A 17,764-nucleotide genomic window follows, 5' to 3' on the forward strand; every position below is an offset into this window, starting at 1 on the left:
TTGGAGGTTTTATGATATTGCCTTCAAATATGGTTTCTGTCAAGTTGTTTTCCTCTGACAGAGAATAAGGTCAGTCATAATTTAGGAAGAGTATTCAGGTTAAATCCCATTTTGCCCAGCTGAGTTCTTTTTTTCTGTTAATAAGTAGCCTGATGTATATATTTTGGGGTTAAAAAAAAAGCAGACTTGCAAATAAAAGTAAAATCTCATCCTCCCGCACCAGTTTTGAAACAGGATGTTCCTGTTTGTCGTATGATAAACTGCATAAGAGGAGGAGGAACTTGGTTTGAACCTTAGAGTCGTTCATCTCAGCCCTCCCTGACACATTCATCATGAAGGTAGCGGTGACCCTCCTGTCTCTCTCTCTCCTTCATGTCTGCTCTGCGGTCCCTATCAGCCGCCCCACCAACTGGCTCAGGCAATGTCGTGCCTCCACCAACCTCTCCATCACAGCACTGGAGGTTCTGCCGGGCGGAGGCTGGGACAACCTCCGCAACATTGATACGGGTCGAGTCATGAACCTCACCTACTCCCAGTGCCAGACCTCCGAGGACGGGCTCTACCTCATCCCAGATGAGGTGTTTGTCATCCCCCACAAGGAGACGGGTGTGGAGATGAGCTCGGAGATAATCAGCTCCTGGCTGGAGCAGAAAAGCTCTACATCTCACTCCATAAATGCGGACATTTCCTTCTTCTCGGTGCTGAATGGCAAATTTTCGACAGAGAACCAGAGGATGAAAACTCATCAGGTTAAAGACTCTTCAACCACAGCCAGAGTACAAGTACGTTTCTATTTTCCATAGTTTGGATGAATAAAATAAAACTCACATGTAGTTGTGGCAGTGATTGTGGATCATGAGTTAAATTATCTCATAGTTTGTATGTATATGGGTCAATGACATGACATGCATATGTTTGTGTCCGAGTCCACTATTTCCTTTTAAAATAATTGTATCAATTCGTGACATATATAATTTCATTCTATAAAACCTATCTAGTTTTGATACATTTTCAGTACAATCAAATAATATATATTATTTTATGTTTTGGCATCTCAAACCCTGAAAATGTCAGGTGGTGCACCTGTCCTAGCAGATGAACAGACTAAGAAAACTATTAAAAAAGGTATTTAAATGATAATAAATTCAAAATAAAATACTATGGCATGCTTTTATTGTTGAAACAATTCAAGTAAACCAAATTTTTACAACCAATAGCTTTAAGCTGTTGCGATAATTTAAAAACTTTTGTCCAGCAATTTGAATGTTCTCAAATATCAGAGTGGCACAGCTGTAAAGATGGGACTTTTATTATAAAACTAAAGTGGAAAACAGTAAACAGGTTATTGCATCATCAAGAGGACCTCAACTGACCTTTATAGCAGAGTGAAATGTTTTTATATCTCTTTTGAATATTGATAAAAACAGCTACTTTCAACTTATAGGTAGAGTGGTTCACCTTCCATGTCAGGATGGTACAACCAATGTAAAACTAGAAAAATGTTATTTTATCATAAATGTCTTTATTCTATTTAAAATGTATATGTATGAAGTTGTTAGCAAGAACAAAAGCTAATGCTAGTGTCCTTGTAGATGCCTGTTTAATTTGAAATTAGTTGCAAATGTCAGGTGGGGCAACCAGTAAGGCAGGTGGTGCAACTGCAAAGAATGTCACTATATGATATTATATTTAAAGCGCCAACATTATTTACAATTTTTTTCAAAAGTTTAACAGTGTTAAGTTAATGATATTATACACTTTCAAACTATTTTTTATGATATTAATGAATATTTTTTAACTATTAAGGATGCCACTGTCAAGTAAAGCAAAATCAGCACGACACAGGGAACAGACAACAAGTCATGTATCGAGTGTGTGCAAAACGCTGCTACAATGAGGTAGAAGCTGCAACAGCCCAGGTGGAAGCGACTGTGATTTTGCCTATTCCAGTTATGTGCTTGTAACAGGTTATTGTTACCGCCGTGGATCCTGTCAGCACAAAGACGTCAGCACACACTCAAATAGCGTTTAGTAATGTTCTTTATTGTCATTAATGCAGTTCAGGATGCTCTCGGCCGTGCGCTCTCCTGCCGTGCCCCCGAGCGCACCACCGTACATGCGTCCGTCAGGATCGTCTCTGGTCCTGCCCGTCGCCCGACTTAGGCCGGGGAGCCATCCGGCCTAACCTACCCCCCCTTCCCCCCTTGAGGGCGGGAGAGGAAGACGGCCACGACCATCTGCGCCCCCGGCCTATGGACCACCTTGAAGTTAAAAGGCTGTAAAGCCAGATACCACCGAGTGATCCGGGCGTTAGTATCCTTCAAGCGGTGGAGCCACTGGAGCGGGGCATGGTCCGAACAGAGGGTGAAAGAGCGTCCCAGGAGGTAGTAGCGCAGGGAGCCGACCGCCCACCGGATGGCCAGGCACTCCTTTTCCACCGTGCTGTACCTGGCCTCCCTCTCGGATAGCTTCCGGCTGATGTAGAGGACCGGGCGGTACCTGCTGGGACAAAACGGCCCCCAGCCCCCTGTTCGATGCGTCAGTCTGCAGAGTAAATGGAAAAGAGAAATTATGTGTATGAAGGAGTGGTTCCCCACAGAGGGCTTGTTTTACCTGCTCAAACGCCAACTGGCACTGCTCCGACCACTGGACCGGATCTGAGGCACCTTTCCGGGTCAGGTCAGTCAAGGGGCTGGTCAGATCTGCGAAGTTTGGTATGAACCGCCTGTAATAACCCGCCAGCCCCAAAAACCCCCTAACCTCTTTTTTTGTCTTGGGTGGCGGGCTGGCTGAGATAGCAGCAGTCTTGTCCACCTGAGGGCGCACCTGCCCGCCACCCAAGTGGTACCCCAGATACCGTACCTCCCTCCGTCCAACTGCACACTTCCCTGGGTTGGCGGTGAGCCCCGCCTGCCTCAGGGACTCCAGCACTGCGCCCACCCACTGCACATGCTCCGCCCAGGTGGTGCTGTGGATTATCACATCATCCAAGTAGGCGGCAGCATATGCAGCATGCGGACGCAGCACCCGGTCCATGAGGTGTTGAAAAGTGGCTGGGGCACCGAACAACCCAAAGGGAAGTGTGGTAAATTGGTATAACCCAAACGGAGTGGCGAAGGCCGTTTTTTCCCTGGACTTTGGCGACAGAGGAATCTGCCAGTAGCCCTTGGTTAAATCCAGTGTCGTAAAAAAACGTGCAGTGCCCAATCGGTCCAGGAGGTCGTCGCCCCGGTACATTGGGTAAGCATCAAACCGTGACACATCGTTCACCCTGCGACAGTCCACACAGAACCGTATAGACCCATCCTTCTTGACAACAAGAACAATGGGGCTACACCAGGCACTGTTGGACTCTTCTATTACCCCCATCTCCAACATAGCAGCTAATTCCCTCTGAACCACTTTTTTTTGTGTTCAGGTAACCTGTAGGGTCGTGACCGCACCGTCACGCCCGGAGGAGTCTCAATTTGGTGCATTATGAGGTTTGTGCGCCCTGGCAGGAGGGAGAACACATCAGCAAACTGCTCCTGTAACTGTGCAATGTCTGTTCTCTGGGTTCCGGAGAGATGGGCTTCACAAAGGAGCGAGGTTGGATTGGAGGATTTTGGAACCTCAGGCCCCAGCTCCTCTCTCTCAGGTACCGCGGACACCAGAGAAACAGACTCCGCCTCCCTCCATGCTTTTAGGAGGTTGAGGTGGTAGATCTGTCACCTCATAGTCGACATCCCCCACCCGCCGTGTGACCACAAAGGGTCCTTGCCACTTGGTGAGGAGTTTAGAGCTGGAAGAAGGAAGTAATACAAGTACCTTTTCTCCCGGTGTGAATTGTCTCAGCTTGGCCCCTCTGTTGTACAGGCGTTGTTGATGTTCCTGGGCCTGGAGCAAATTATCACATGACATTCGACCCAGTGTGTGGAGTTTTGCTCGCAGGTCCAGGACGTATTGGATTTCACTTTTCCCGGTGCTCGGACCCTCCTCCCAGTTTTCTTTAATCAGGTCGAGCACCCCCCGTGGTGTCCTGCCAAACAGTAGTTCAAAGGGAGAAAATCCCGTGGAGGCCTGGGGAACCTCCCGCACTGCAAACAACAGAGGATCAAGCCATTTATCCCAATTCCGTACATAGTCTTGAATAAAGTCTTATTCAGACGCTCCACCAGACCGTCGGTCTGTGGGTGGTACACACTGGTCCGAATAGATTTAATGCCCAATAATCCATAAAGTTCTCTCAGTGTGCGTGACATGAACGAGGTGCCCTGGTCAGTCAGAATCTCTTTCGGGATTCCGACTCGGGAGATGACTTGAAACAGAGCCTGCGCGACACTCTTTGCAGAAATGTTGCGCAATGGCACTGCCTCGGGATATCGTGTTGCGTAATCCACTAGGACTAACACAAAGCGATATCCGCGTGCACTCCGGTGAAATGGCCTGATGAGGTCCATGGCGATTCGCTCAAATGGGACCTCCATTAACGGCAGAGGACGCAAAGGCGCCCTCGGAATGGCCGGCTGGTTTACCAATTGACACTCCGGGCAGGATGCACACCAACGGCGCACATCCCCCTGAATGCCTGGCCAATAAAATCGGGTCATTATCCGGTCCAGTGTTTTCTCATATCCCATGTGGCCAGCCATCGGGTTATAGTGAGCCGCCTGGAAAATGATTTCCCGACGGCTTTTTGGCACCAACAACTGGGTATTTTCCTGACCTGACTGAGTGTCACGACTCACTCTATACAGTCTGTCCCTAATCAATGAATAGTGCGGATATGACTGTGCTGCGTCAGGGCGCACCAACTGACCATCAATTCGTACTTGGTCAAAGGCTGAGCATAGAGTATCATCCCGAGACTGCTCAAGTGGAAAATCTTCCATGGAGTGTAGTTCGGGACCCAGCAGAGTCTCCACGGCAGAGTCTCCACGGGAGGCTCTGCTGGTTCCCCCTCCCCGTCTGCAGCGTCGGACAACCTCGCGTCACCACTGAGCACAGCACACATACCGCATGACCCTGTCTGCCGTGCCCCCGAGCGCACCCCCGCACCGTGCCCCACTAATTTATTAAATCCCGGCCAGTCTGTTCCCAAGATCATAGGTGCGTAAGGCGGGCGCAACTGCAGCCTTTACACTATGTTTTTTTCCCCCTGTATCTAATTTCTAGTGACACTATGGGATACTCGTGAACGTCCCCATGCACACACCTAATTTTCCCCCATAATGCCTACACCAATGCCCCGGGCCGAACCAGGCTCTGGTGAATCATAGACTGTGTACAGCCAGTATCCACCATTGCCTGATGTACACCCCCCTGGATTCTTACCGGAACGCGGTATGTCGCTCCTGGACCGGGGGAGGGTGTTGGAGGACTGGCAACCCGGACCACTTGGCCCACCTCCTTAAGCGGACACTCCCTCCAGAAATGTCCGGCCTGCCCGCACCTCCAACACTCCTGCCCTGACGGTTGAGGGACCCCCTGTAGGTTGGGAAGAGTGCCGGTGTTTGCTGGGGTCGATGGATCGGCGAACTGACGGAGGGTTGCCAACCCCGGAGCTGGTGGGGCCCGCGCCAGGGCCTGCGGATGTAGCTTCCTCCTAGGGGCGGCCACTGGCCGGGCTGAAGCCAGAGGGCGACTACTGTCCCCCTGGCCGCTTGGGTGAACCGCCAGGTGGTCCTCAGCCAGGGTGATGGCGGTCCCCAGTGTCGTAGGGCGGTGGTATCGGACCCATGCCGATGTTCGGGCCGGCAGCCCCCCCACGAATTGCTCCAGGACCACCTTCTCCATCACCTCCTGCGCGTCTACTGGACCCCCTGGTTGCAGCCACCTGGTTGCGGCGTCCTTCAGCCGTTGCGCATATGCGAAGGGCCGGTCCTCGGGCCCCAGCCTGGCCTCGCGGAACCTTCGCTGATGGTCCTCTGGGGACAGGCCTAGTTGGTCCATAACGGCCTTACGCACGTCCGCGTAACTATGCCTGGCTGCCGGGGGCAGCCCCAGGGCCGCTGTCTGCGCCTCCCCTGTCAGAAGAGGCAAAAGCCGTACCGCCCGCTCCTCCACAGGCCAGCCGCACACCTCCGCTGTTGCCTCAAACGAGTCTAAGAATGACTGCACGTCATCTGCTGCAGTCATTTTGTGCAGAACCACCCCGGCCAACGTAGAGGGGGCCGGTACCGGTGGAGCTGCAGCGGTCCGTGACGCGAGCTGTTCTAAGGCGTAAGCTTGCCTCTCTGCCTGGACCTGGAGCGCCCCCAGGAACTGCCTGTTCATCTCCGCTTGCTCCCTTTGCATGGCTGCGATCCCACCCAGCATCTGCCTCAGCGCAACGATCTCCTGCTGGGTCGGCCTCTCGTCATCCTCCATGTGCTTTATCCAAGTTGGGCTCCAGCGACTGTGATTTTGCCTATTCCAGTTATGTGCTTGTAACAGGTTATTGTTACCGCCGTGGATCCTGTCAGCACAAAGACGTCAGCACACACTCAAATAGCGTTTAGTAATGTTCTTTATTGTCATTAATGCAGTTCAGGATGCTCTCGGCCGTGCGCTCTCCTGCCGTGCCCCCGAGCGCACCGCCGTACATGCGTCCGTCCGTCTCTCGTCCTGCCCGTCGCCCTGTCAGCTCCTGTCTCCTGCTTACTCCTCTGCAGCTGTGCCCAACCATGCCCAGCCACCACAGTGCTAAACATGATTACTATGAAATATTTACTTCTTTTACTTAAAAAGAGTCTGTTAACTAAAAGCATGTTGTTGTATTTGAAAAAAAAAAATGCAAATTGTCTGCATATTTCCTGTGATTACTAATATTGTCAGGTGGCACAACTGATAAATGTCATGGTGGTGCGACCATGTAAAATATTATTTAAAGAACTGAATAATAGGTTAAAGTGAATTTGTTTTTGCTTAATATGATGTGAAGAACTATTGTATTGAATGCATTCATTTGTATATTTGTATTATTATGTTTAAATGTTTAAATGTAAAATCAAAAGTTAAATATACTAAATACCTGGCCAAGAGAACACAATTATGATAAATTATTGTATATATATAAAACACAACCACAAAATACGATGTGTTAGACACAGTAGACACTCTAAGGGATAATTTTCAGTTTGAATAAATATTTATATATATGGCTAATATATATATATATATTTTTTTTATAAATATGTGGTTGTGCCACCTGACATTTTTTAGCCTGTGAAGTTAAAAAATACTGTTAAAAACTATTTAAAATACTATGAAAAGTTGGTTCACAACTTAGACTTGTTTCACCACATTTTTCCAGACACAAAAATATGCATTACATCCATTTTGAAGATAATTTTTAAAATTACCTTTTTAGAAGCCTTATTTGTCAATGACCCATATAGAGAAATATATATATATATATACAGTATATATAAAAGGTACTACTATGGTGGATTACTTGGATGGATGGATTTGGTTGATAAAAATGTTGCCCCTTAAACAGTGTAGGTATATTCATCCACATTCAACAACATTGCCGTAAATGTGCCAGAGTGAGCCAGAAGGCTATTTCCTAATCTGTAGTTCCTGGACAGATGTTACAGAAGTCACGTTAGAAAGTAAATTAAGCAAAAGAATACAAAGTGAATGAGCTGGAATAACCATAACATGATATTTCATATTTTTCTTCAAAGGTTCGTAACTTCATCTACACAGTCAAGGCTTATCCAGACTTCACTCTGGACGCATGCTTTGCTCAACAAGCCAAAGAAATAGCCAATGCAATTGAAAACAACCAAACAAAGAACGTAGAATACCTCTCAGAGAAGATGGTGCTGGACTATGGAACCCATGTTATCACTAGTGTCGATGCTGGGGCCACTTTGGTGGGGGAAGACTACCTCCGTTCTTCATATGTGTCGGACGGTGTGTCGGAGAATTCCTCTATCACGGCGCAGGCAGGCTTAAACTTTTTTGCCAAAATGAAGTTTGACATAAGCAGTCAAAATGTCCAACAGAGCGCATCCCTTAAAACATATCAGTCCAACATTCAGTACTCTATTATCCAAAGCCATGGCGGCGGCATGCCTTTCTATCCTGGCATCACCCTGCAGAAGTGGCAGGAAAGTACCAGGAACAACCTGGTTGCTATTGACCGCTCAGGATTTCCCCTACACTACTTTATAAACACCAACACCTTCCCTGATCTTCCCCAGCCTACAGTTGGCAAAATGACTGTTGCGGTGAGTCAGGCCGTAGAGCGATACTACAAGGTCAACACGCGGCCTGGATGCGTCGACGTCAGCTCCAAGAACTTTAACTTCCAAGCCAACATTGATGACGCATCCTGCGAGGGCCCCGCTACAAACCTCAGTTTTGGCGGTGTGTACCAAGAGTGTATTCATATCAGCTCAGATGCAGGTCCACTGTGTGATGCCCTGGCCCAGAAAAACCCTGACACAGGGGACTTCTCCTGTCGTTCGCCTTACTCTGCCACTTTACTGAGATCGGAGGTGAGACAGCAGGGTTACACTACCTACGATTGCTATAACCAAAGCTATTCGTGTGGGTTTTTGGGGTTTTCAGATTGCAATCGTCAAGTGTGTCAGGACAACAACCATGTTCGCTCTGCTCACATCAACACCTACTGGTGCTCTGTTAGCGGGAAGGCCCCAGACAACTCAGGGTATCTGTTCGGAGGCATATACAGCCCCTCCCTCCTAAACCCCGTCACCAATGCAAAAAGTTGTCCCCAGAGCTTCATTCCAGTAAAGTTTCTCTCAGATGGCCAAGTGATCTGTGTGAGCAACGACTATGAAATTGGCAGCAGATACTCAGTGCCATTCGGAGGCCTCTTCAGTTGTCAGTCAAACAACCCGCTGGCAGTAAATCAGCATCGCTGCCCTCCTAAGTTCAGTCAGCACCTCACCACAGTGAGCGACGGCTGTGAAATTCTTTACTGTGTCCAGTCAGGACTGTTCACAGGTGGGCAGCTGCTTCCGGTCCATCTGCCACCTTTCACTAAACCTCCACTTGTCAGCATGCATGCCACAAATACAGTTATGGTCATGACTGAGGGAGATATGAGCTGGATCAGAGTGGGGCAGACCAAGGCGTGGAAAGTGGCCAAACCAGAGGAAATCAAGGAAATGGTTCGGAAGCTTAACCCGGAAATGAATCAGATGTCTAGTGGTGAAAAGGCAGGGGTAGCCTTTGGGGTGATGGGTATAATGGCGCTGGTGGTCATAGTGGCAGTAGTCCTGGTGAAGAGAAGGAGGAGGCTGTCTTGGTTGAGGCCAGCTAGCGGCTATGTGGAAATACGTGGTGAGGTTGAACGTGATGAAGGAGAGAGACAACAAGTTGAGGCTTGAGAAAAAACACAGATAAGAAACACTTTTAAGAACGGCTGCTTGTGCTGCTCAGTTGGGTTGTAACTAGTGGCGGCTGGTGGAAAATTTTCTAGGTAGGGCCATCCTATCAAATTCAGCAAACATCCCAGTATGATTTAATGCAAAAGAATTAAAGTATCAAACACGCATTACTACTTTGCAGTTAAATATTTAACATTTATTCCAACACGAAAAAAAGCAGTTAATAACACTTATATAATATAATATAATATAACATGTTTATTTATTGAGATGCCCCTATGGACCTTGTTATAGGAGGTAAAGATCAGGAGAAGTAAACATGAAGTGTAATTATGAATACTGATGTTAAATTAAGCTATGATGAGTTTTCACTGTTAATTTACCATCTCAATTAAATGTTGATGCCTCCATGACCAAGTTAAGCAGATGAGACTGAGGACAACTATGTAGAAGAAAAGATGTTCACTTTGCCTAATATGTAGCTTGACAGAGTTCTCCATGTGTGCCCTGGTGTTCTCATGTTTCCTTACTTCCTCATCCCTCACTCCCATAACTGTCCATGCTGGATCTGTCCCCGTTGTTTTAAAAAGCTAAATAATGCATTAGCATGACGTCATGCAGCTAGCCAAACCTGTCTGGTGTACAGCTAGTACAGAAGCTTCGCATGTACTGCTTCCCTTTCCCGCTAGTCTGCTGTCTGATTGTGAGGTCAGGCTGATCTGATATCAGCTCTTTGGCCTGCAGAATCTCCGCCAAGGTTCTCCTCTCAAACGGGTCTTGGACGAGTAGTGCTCGCGCTGGTGCTCGCGCTCGCCTGTAGAGACTTCTCCTGACGAGAACGCGCAGCTAGGGGGGGCCCCCCCAGCAAGGGGGGGCACCCCCAAATAATTTGGCATTATTGGCTTTAAAAAAATAAATAAAATAAAATTTAATTAAAGTATTGTTTCTCACATGGACAAGTTATTTATAACTCTGACATGCTACATATGTGCGTGCGTTCTGGTTTGTATGTTTTCTCCCCCTTCAAATTACAATCCAATAGCCTATCATCAAACTTAACGATATAAAGTTGACACTGTCAGGTCCATTCTCCATCCATTGTGTGCGGTCCCTTTAAGAATTAGGATTTGGGAGTGACGCGGGTATTCTTTATTTGAGATAAGTTCATATTTGTGTTGTCAAATTTCACTATGACCCTGAAATTCTGTCTCTTGTGTTATCATATACTGAATGCAAGCAAAACTACAGAGCAAAAATCACACTCTTTCTGATTGAACCAATCTATGAACTGTCTGAAACAATAGATATCCGCGGCCCCAAATGGGCCCCAAAAATTTTTTGCTACACGCGCAAACATGCCACTCCCCTTGGGGCTAAGCCCCCCCTTTCTTTGAATCCTAGAAACGCCCCTGGCACATATGTTTATGTTTTTAGTGTTTCACATAGCAATAGACATCTGATTAAAGGCTTTTGAAAGTCCACACAGTTTAAAGACTTGACCCCAAGAGATGGAGGTTAATTTTGGTGTGACAGATTTGGATTTTAACTAGAAATCACTATCGTGAATCTCACAGAAGCAGAATATGTTGTTTAGGGGTTCCTAGTTTGAATCAGTTGGACTTTGCATTAATTATCCTTATTCTATTTGAAATGTATATGAAACCAATCAGTAATTCACATTTCAACAACTGCTATGCATATTAAATATAATAGTTATAACAACACATTTATTGGAAGACATTTTTTCCTGTTATCACGATGTGTACTTAGCAGAAGTAAACTTTGTCATACGATGTTAGCTCTAACAAATGTGACTCCAGAGCCATGTGCCTTTGAAATCACCAAATAGCTCAACGCAGAAGTGCTTTTCCAAAGGCCGGAGAATCAATACTGCCCTCATGAGGCCAAGATGCATAATGTCACGTAGTACATCAACATGGTATACCCCGTTTAAAAACCTTAAAAAATTATTTTGAAACATTTTTACAATGTTTCAAAATAATTTTTTACAGATAATTGATTAACATTTTGTGAAGCCTTATTTTAAAATATATGAATAAAAGAAGCATTAGATTAATGATTTTCTATGTTCTGTATATAACGTTTTGTCTTATGCTGCTAAAATTGAAAGGATTTATAAATGTATGTCAATGAAACTCTTCTGCACGGCACTTAACTACTAATTAAAGTTGTGTACAACAATTTAACGGATCTATATCTTCATGTTGATATTGTATTTATGCTTGGTATGTCTTACACATATCTCTCTGTCAGCGGTATCTTAAACAAAATAATCATCATTGTAACAGATCTGAGTTGTGAGTGTTTTATTTAAACTTGCAAACTAAATAAATGCCGTTAAATCTTTTGAGCTAAATCCAAACACATGATGACTGAAATTGTATCTACACCACGCAGTGTTGATGTTTGTACAATATGCAAAACTATCAGCTGACGTTCAAGGTTGCATAAATCTGTAAACGTGGCACCAAAGCACATACTGGTCCTCTAAATAAAACACTGTGAATGAAACCTCTTGCACAGAGAGACACTTATCTTCCCGAACCTTACTGAGAAAACCACCAACATTCCAGCTTCACCTCATGGCCTTGGTAAGGTTACCAGTACACAGACAGGCTGGCTCAGACATTATATACACAAAAACACACACAGTCACTCCAACAGACAAACACACATGCACATCGCCATTTCCCGTAAAGAGTGCTCATACCAATGGGCATCCTTATCTCTCGTGACTATAAAATAATCTCCCTCCCCCACACATGCACGCGACCATACACACACACAGCTGTGAGGGATTCATAGAGCTGGGTCATGAACATGAAAACAAACCCACTCATGCTGAGGAAATTAAGGCCTGGGGAGAGAGAGAGAGAGAGAGAGAGAGAGAGAGAGAGAAAGAGAAAGGAAGAGGGACAGAGAGACAGAGAGACAGCCCTGAAGGAGGGAAACTCCCTCCTATGGTCTTTTTCATAGGACGGACAAAAGTGTGCACCCAGCGGGCTGCCAGCACAGCTTGCCAGTAAAGCCAAAGCTTTCTCAACCGTGATTTCATTTCCAGCAGGATCAGCAGTCTAGTCCGTTTGCAGTTCATCTTTTACAGTGAGCTGCGCCATCGATGGGGTTAGTAAAAAGAGGGAGGAACAACCAATGTGTTTGTCTTGCCTGTTAAAATCTGCAGAGGAATTTCAGCAGGCAGAGAAATCTACAGCCTGACACAATCTGAAGGACGATACACGGATTACAGTCCAAGGTAAGAGTGCATGTTCATGCTGTGGTGCACGTTTTTAGGGTTGACACAACTGTGGCAGGATTACTCCAGTTTATAAAGCAGGGAAGATTAAAAGATCATCTATATTTACTGTGTAACAGACATAATTCATCTAATCTATGATCATGAAGTCGCTATGAGCAACCACTCTGTGGTCTGCTCACTGGTAAACCCGTGGAAATTCATTATAACTACAGGTGAAAAATGTGACTGCTTACAATGGGCTCCATATATGAGACACTCCACTTGTTTTATAGCCAAGAAGTAGACTTAACCGACCATTTTCTCATCCCTCTGTGCGTTGTTACATTTAGGCAACCATGCAAGCTGGAGGATACCAACGGAGCAACGTTGTGTTCACGTTGACTTTACTGGTCCTGTTGGAGGTCTGCAGGGTACAGGGCTGTTGGGTTGGCTCAGGGTCAGAGTGTGAGAAAGCCCCTTTTGTCCCGGGTCACAACCTGGCAGGAGAGGGTTTCGATGTGGTGCGGATGCGTCGCACAGGGGCCTACGTCATAAATGTCAAAGCACATCTGGCCGACAACCACACCTGTACACTGTGTCCAAACCGCTTCCAAGGAGGACAGGTGAAAACTATAAAACTCAGCCTTCTCTGTCCCCTCTTTCCATGGTGTCTTTAACTATACTCTTCATCCACCTGCATCCCCCACTCAACATCCTGCCCTTTTCTCTCCTCCTCAGATTCAGAGGCTCCCAGCTGCAGTGCTCGACTGGCGTCCCTTCAGCCGCTGCAGTAAGCAGCTCTCTAGTGCCCTCCACCACTCTGTGGACTCCCTGCTGCGGAGCTCCAGCTCCCTGGTTAACAACAACTGGGGCCTGGGCTTGAGTTTAGAAAACGTCGGCAGGGCAGTGCTGGGAGGAAGCCGCTCAGAGTTGGCAAAGTTTGCCCGTTCGCAGCACAGCGTGGACAAGGCCACGTTTGCCATCCATGAAATCAGTTGCACCTACTACAGGTAAAGAGGAGTGGGGTTGGATAAAATGGACCTTTGCAGTTATATGTAATTAGCCGATTGATGCATTCTGGGATTATCGTATTAATTAGACTACAAAATATATTCTTATAATAAGGTATAAGGCTTGGAATGAATTGTTTTTCCATCTATATACAGTGGGGCAAAAAAGTATTTAGTCAGCCACCAATTGTGCAAGTTCTCCCACTTAAAAAGATGAGAGATGCCTGTAATTTTCATCATAGGTACACTTCAACTATGAGAGACAGAATGGGGGGAAAGAATCCAGGAAATCACATTGTAGGATTTTTAATGAATTAATTGGTAAATTCCTCGGTAAAATAAGTATTTGGTCAGCTACAAACAAGCAAGATTTCTGGCTCTCACAGACCTGTAACTTCTTCTTTAAGAGGCTCCTCTGTCCTCCACTCGTTACCTGTATTAATGGCACCTGTTTGAACTCGTTATCAGTATAAAAGACACCTGTCCACAACCTCAAACAGTCACACTCCAAACTCCACTATGGCCAAGACCAAAGAGCTGTCAAAGGACACCAGAAACAAAATTGTAGACCTGCACAAGGCTGGGAAGACTGAATCTGCAATAGGTAAGCAGCTTGGTGTGAAGAAATCAACTGTGGGAGCAATTATTAGAAAAAGGATGACATACAAGACCACTGATAGTCTCCCTCGATCTGGGGCTCCACGCAAGATCTCACCCCGTGGGGTCAAAATGATCACAAGAACGGTGAACAAAAATCCCAGAACCACACGGGGGGACCTAGTGAATGACCTGCAGAGAGCTGGGACCAAAGTAACAAAGGCTACCATCAGTAACACACTACGCCGCCAGGGATTCAAATCCTGCAGTGCCACACGTGTCCCCCTGCTTAAGCCAGTACATGTCCAGGCCCGTCTGAAGTTTGCTAGAGAGCATTTGGATGATCCAGAAGAGGATTGGGAGAATGTCATATGGTCAGATGAAACCAAAATAGAACTTTTTGGTAAAAACTCAACTCGTCGTGTTTGGAGGAGAAAGAATGCCGAGTTGCATCCAAAGAACACCATACCTACTGTGAAGCATGGGGGTGGAAACACCATGCTTTGGGGCTGTTTTTCTGCAAGGGGACCAGGACGACTGATCCGTGTAAAGGAAAGAATGAATGGGGCCATGTATCGTGAGATTTTGAGTGGAAACCTCCTTCCATCAGCAAGGGCATTGAAGATGAAACGTGGCTGGGTCTTTCAGCATGACAATGATCCCAAACACACCGCCCGGGCAATGAAGGAGTGGCTTCGTAAGAAGCATTTCAAGGTCCTGGAGTGGCCTAGCCAGTCTCCAGATCTCAACCCCATAGAAAATCTGTGGAGGGAGTTGAAAGTCCGTGTTGCCCAGCGACAGCCCTAAAACATCACTGCTCTAGAGGAGATCTGCATGGAGGAATGGGCCAAAATACCAGCAACAGTGTGTGAAAAGCTTGTGAAGACTTACAGAAAACGTTTGACCTCTGTCATTGCCAACAAAGGGTATATAACAAAGTATTGAGATGAACTTTTGTTATTGACCAAATACTTATTTTCCACCATAATTTGCAAATAAATTCTTTAAAAATCAGACGTGATTTTCTGGATTTGTTTTTTTCTCATTTTGTCTCTCATAGTTGAGGTATACCTATGATGAAAATTACAGGCCTCTCTCATCTTTTTAAGTGGGAGAACTTACACAATTGGTGGCTGACTAAATACTTTTTTGCCCCACTGTACGTAGTAGAGCATAGCAGAGGAATGCTGGTTTTGTTATTTAATGTTGACAACATGGATATTATTGTGGAAATGGCAGTTACAAAATTAATATTACATATATTGCTATCTGCTGATACTAGCTCAGTTTTTGGCCGACATCGCCTGCATGTAAAGAAACAAAATGTATTGTTGACATCTATATGTCACAGATGCGTGCAGGTGTTCCTTTGGGCTAAACTTTGAAAAGAGCATCATTTAAGAAAAGGGCTCGACATTAGGAATAATTATTTTTGCAAGTTACAAGTTAAAACAGCTTACGGTACCTTATGGTGAACTTGACTGTTTATTGTGTTGAGAGTGAAGATTATATCTTCACAGTGTTATGGTTGAACTCCACATGCCTTTTGTTTTTTCAGCTACAGACTGGCTGATCATCCCCAGCTGAGTGCAGAGTTCACGAAGCATCTAAAGAGACTCCCACAGAGCTTCAATACAAGCCAGAACAGAGCCCTATATAGACGGCTGATAGACACATATGGAACACACTACATACACCAGGTCAGTGGTTAATGCAGTGTTCTTTTCCTGCCTTAGTACGTTTGCTGCAGAATGTCTTTTTGATATAGTTTTTTTTTTTTGCATAGTGCTAACAATACTGAAGATAATGACGTAGGGAGGAATGTAAAAAGCCTTCATTTGATGATTTGTTTTTGTCTCCTAGGTCCAGCTTGGTGGTAAGGTGAGGCGAATCACCGCCTTCAGGACCTGCCTGGCCACACTGAAGGGTTTCTCCGAGTCGGACATCAAAAGCTGCCTGAATGTTGAACTCCGAATGGCCCTCGGTTTCCTCCCTGGCAATGCCTCCTTCTCCAACAAGTGCGATGACCTCCTGAAGGGTAACATGAGCATGGGCTTCTACCAAGGCTTCATGACCCATAAGATTGAGGTCATCGGAGGGGAGAAGTATTTCCCCGACATCCTCTACCAGGAGGACCCATCTGAAGCGTACCAGAGCTGGATGAGCAGCCTCCACGACAACCCTGATGTGGTTTCTTACGCCATCTTCCCTCTGCACCACCTGGTGGAGGACTCCCAGATCAGTGCTAATCTGAAAAGCATCGTCACAGACTATATTAAAGAGAACCAGCTGCAGGAGAACCAGGTCGGTTTCAAGAACTGCTCACCGACTCCCAACCTGGACCATAACTGCTGTCCTCTACGGGCCGGCAGAGGAACTCTCAGACTGGAGATCCAGAGAGGAGCAGGTCTGAGGGCAGACAGCTTCACGAAAACAGACGCCTATGTGAAGATCTTCTACAACGGCATGTACGAGGAGACCGAGACGGTGATGGACAACAACGACCCAGTGTGGAATGTGACTTACGATTTTGGATCCGTGGAACTGGGTCAGGTGTTGAGGTTTGAAGTCTGGGATAGAGACGTGTTTTACAATGACGTAGCGGGTATATGCGTGGTGTTCCCCGAGCGAGGAACTCACGCTCTAAGCTGTCAGCTGAGCAAAGGAGTGCTCTATTTCACCTACACCATCAAATGTGATGCTCACTTGACAGGCTTCAGGTGTGGAAGGTACTCCCCCAATGCCGAGTAGATTATCAGATAACATGTTAATGTAGATTTCAGCATTTTCTTCGCACATAACGTGAACACTTTCAAGTATCATATTTAAGGGCAAAAAGCCAGTAAACTGTCATCTCCCATTCATTTTAACTGGAATCATTTGTCAACATTTTGTATGCCAAACAAACTCCCGCCTTTTCTCACATACATCTTCTGTAATTGTTGGTCAGTTTTTTTTTGTTTTTTTTAAAATGTAACTTACCTTTAATATTTCAGTATTAACTAACCAAAGTTTAAGTCTTTGTGCATCTGCTACACACAAATAAAGTGATTCTGACTTAGGCTACTGTTGTATGTCCCCTTGAACAAGTCTGATTCAACAGCGTACATAGATAATACATCGACAACCACCATTCCTACACTTACTCTTTTCTTTGAAGTGGCAGATGCCTATACGTGCCATATACAGAAACAGACTTAATAACTCAAGAAAAAACAAATATGAACCACTCATGCAACGCAGAACAATTGGATTTCAACTATTCTGTATCTCACAGTCTCTAGATCTAAATATCATTAAACTGTATTATTAGAAAAGGTTTATATATTTGTATTTCTTCACATTTAGAACATTCTTCTTTAAATTACTATAATAAATAACGCTCTTAGTAGACTGCTGTTCAAAGACAAAACTCAAAGGGGGGTGATTTCCCATTTCATATTTCTTAAAAAGATTAGTCTAAACCACAGACCATGTTGATGCCAAACCTGGTGTAACAAAGGTGCAGGTCTCTCATCTGGTCTGGCAGTGTAATAATATGAATAATTCCTACATGATGAAAGATTAAGAGATGA

The 17,764-nt window shown here is 45.6% G+C and overlaps 2 protein-coding genes across 2 annotated transcripts; both read left to right on the forward strand.

Annotated features, from left to right (window-relative positions):
* The first annotated feature begins 290 nt into the window (after positions 1-290).
* LOC142957563 (macrophage-expressed gene 1 protein-like) lies at positions 291-9,326 on the forward strand. Its single transcript, XM_076099472.1, has 2 exons — positions 291-782; positions 7,650-9,326. Exons 1-2 carry the CDS (start codon positions 333-335, stop codon positions 9,324-9,326), a joined length of 2,127 nt encoding a protein of 708 aa, XP_075955587.1. The 5' UTR covers positions 291-332.
* A 3,606-nt stretch (positions 9,327-12,932) lies between these two features.
* Positions 12,933-17,323, forward strand: prf1.5 (perforin 1.5). The gene is made up of 4 exons (XM_076099405.1): positions 12,933-13,205; positions 13,321-13,592; positions 15,748-15,889; positions 16,053-17,323. Exons 1-4 carry the CDS (start codon positions 12,939-12,941, stop codon positions 16,938-16,940), a joined length of 1,569 nt encoding a protein of 522 aa, XP_075955520.1. The 5' UTR covers positions 12,933-12,938; the 3' UTR covers positions 16,941-17,323.
* The last annotated feature ends 441 nt before the right edge of the window (positions 17,324-17,764 follow it).

Source organism: Anarhichas minor, unplaced genomic scaffold, assembly GCF_050575085.1.
Source record: "Anarhichas minor isolate MPS153535 unplaced genomic scaffold, ASM5057508v1 ptg000025l, whole genome shotgun sequence".
Taxonomy (NCBI): domain Eukaryota; kingdom Metazoa; phylum Chordata; class Actinopteri; order Perciformes; family Anarhichadidae; genus Anarhichas; species Anarhichas minor.